General features: G+C 56.1%; 1 protein-coding gene across 1 annotated transcript; it reads left to right on the top strand.

Annotated features, from left to right (window-relative positions):
• Positions 1–463: 463 nt before the first annotated feature.
• Positions 464–1537, top strand: ENH_00020130 (hypothetical protein, conserved; the record flags this gene model as incomplete). The annotated part of the gene is made up of 1 exon (XM_013584517.1): positions 464–1537. The coding sequence occupies one exon, from the start codon at positions 464–466 to the stop codon at positions 1535–1537; it is 1074 nt and encodes a 357-aa protein (XP_013439971.1).
• Between the last annotated feature and the right edge of the window lie 576 nt (positions 1538–2113).

Raw genomic sequence — 2113 nt, 5'->3', positions numbered from 1 at the left:
CCGGGGGGGCCCCGGGGGGGGGGGGGGCCCCCCCTGCTGGGGGGCCCCCCGGGGGGCCCCCCAGGGGCCCCCAGCAGCAGCAAATGTCCAAAACCAATTCGGAATTCAGCAGCAAAAGTCCAATAAAAGAAAAAAAAGAAAAGGATCTCCTAAACCTCTTCTTGAGCAGCTTTCGGGGCTGCATGCAAAAGAAGTGGGGCTTCCTGAGGGCCCCGGGGGCCCCCGCAGCAGTTGGGATTTGCTGCTGCCGCACGCGCTGCTGCTGCAGCAGCAGCAGCTGCAGCAGCAGCAGCTGCAGCAGCAGCGCGCCCAGGGCCTCTGCCACGAATTCCTGGGCGCCTACCAGCAGCAGCACCAGCCCTGCGCGCAGGAAGGCAGCTCTGCATGCGCTGCTGCTGCTGCTGCTGCTGCTGCTGCTGCTGCTGCTGCTGCTACCCACTGCGTCCCCAAGAGAAACACCCCCATGACTGAAGAGCAATACCACATTTTGCTGCAGCACTTGAGGGGCCTCGCGGGCCACTCAGGGCCTGCGCTATTTCAAATAGAGCAGCAGCAGCAGCAGCAGCAGCAGCAGCAGCAGCAGCAGCTGGAGCCGCAGCAGCGGAAGCAGGTCGAGGCTCTCTTGCAGGAGCAGCCAATTAGCCTCCTCACGAATGAGCAGCTAAAAGAAGCAGCACAGCTTTATCTGCAGCAGCGAATGGGGATACAGCAGCAGCCTATGCAGCAGCAGCAGCAGCAGCAGCAGCAGCAGCCTGTGTTCCAGCAGCAGCCTGCGCAGCAGCAGCAGCCTTCTTACCTTTCGTCGGCAGCAGCAGGACAACTGGCCAGCACGTTAGCGCAGACCCAGCAGCAGCAGCAGCAGCAACTGCAACAACAGCAGCTGCAGCAGCAGCAGCTGCAGCAACAGAGACTGCAGCAGCAGCAGCTGCAGCAGCACCAGCTGCAGCAGCAGCAGCTGCTGCAGCAACAACAATTAATTCAGCAGCAGCAGCTCCTGCAGCAGCAGCAGCAGCAGCAACTACAGCTTCAGCTGCAGCAGCAGCAGAACTCTCTGTCATGGCAGCCGCAGCAGCAGCAGCAGCAGCTGGACCTGCAGCAGCAGCAGCAGCAGCAGCAGCAGCAGCAGCAGCCGAACCTGCAGCAGCAGACTAGTTCTGCGTCCGTGGGAGAAGCCAAAAAGCAGTGGGCCCCACGGCGCAGCGAGAGTTTGCTGCAGGCGCTGCAAGGAAGCCCTTCTGCTGCTGCAGCAGCAGCAGCAGCAGCAGCAGCAGCAAAGTTTGACCCCATAGCTGAGCAGCACGGGGAGCTGCTGCCGAGGAGAAGCAGCAGCACGAAAGAAGAAAAAAGGAAGCAAAAAGAAAAAGAAACTTTTTCAAGAAGAAGTTCTCTGGCCAGAACCAACTCCAGCATTTACCCTGCTGCTGCTGCTCCTGCTGCTGCTGCTGCTGCTGCTCCTGCTGCAGCAGCAGCGCAAAGCAGGAGAAGCACTTGGAGACAAATCGGGTTTTCCAGACGCAAAAAAGGAGACGCAAAATAAGCACAGTGATGCAGTTGCTGCTGCTGCTGCTGCTGCTGCTGCTGCTGCTGCTGCTGCTTCTGTTGCAGCTGCAGCTGCAGCTGCTGCACCTTCTGCTGCAGCTGCAGCTGTTGCTGCTGCTGCGCGCGCATCTGCTGCTGCAGCTGCACTGCAGCAGCAAGTGGCAGCCCTCTGCAGCGCTTCCTTCCTGCTGCTGCTTTTGCTGCAGCAGCAAAGAGACACAAAGGGCCTTTTAAGCCACAGGGGCTCCCCCTACGTGCTGCTGCTGCTGCTGCTGCTGCTGCTGCTGCTGCTGCTGCGCTGCAGAGCTGCTGCTCCTTTCACTGCCTTTGTCTTGAAGGATTTATATTTTCTGGATTTCTTTGAACTTTAATTGTCTTCGAATAAACTTCATTTGAGATTTTCTTTTTTGTCTTTTTACTTTTTATTTAATTTCCACTTTGTAAATGCACGCAGCCTTCGCCGGGTGTACATACACCCGAACTTTGTAGCATAAATATAAATATAAATATAAATATACTTATAAATAAATATGAATAAATATAAATATAAATATAAATATAAATATAAATATAA

Source organism: Eimeria necatrix, genomic scaffold, assembly GCF_000499385.1.
Source record: "Eimeria necatrix Houghton genomic scaffold, Enh_scaff168, whole genome shotgun sequence".
Taxonomy (NCBI): domain Eukaryota; phylum Apicomplexa; class Conoidasida; order Eucoccidiorida; family Eimeriidae; genus Eimeria; species Eimeria necatrix.
Note: the sequence above shows the minus strand (reverse complement) of the source record. Positions and strands in the feature narration are given on the sequence as shown.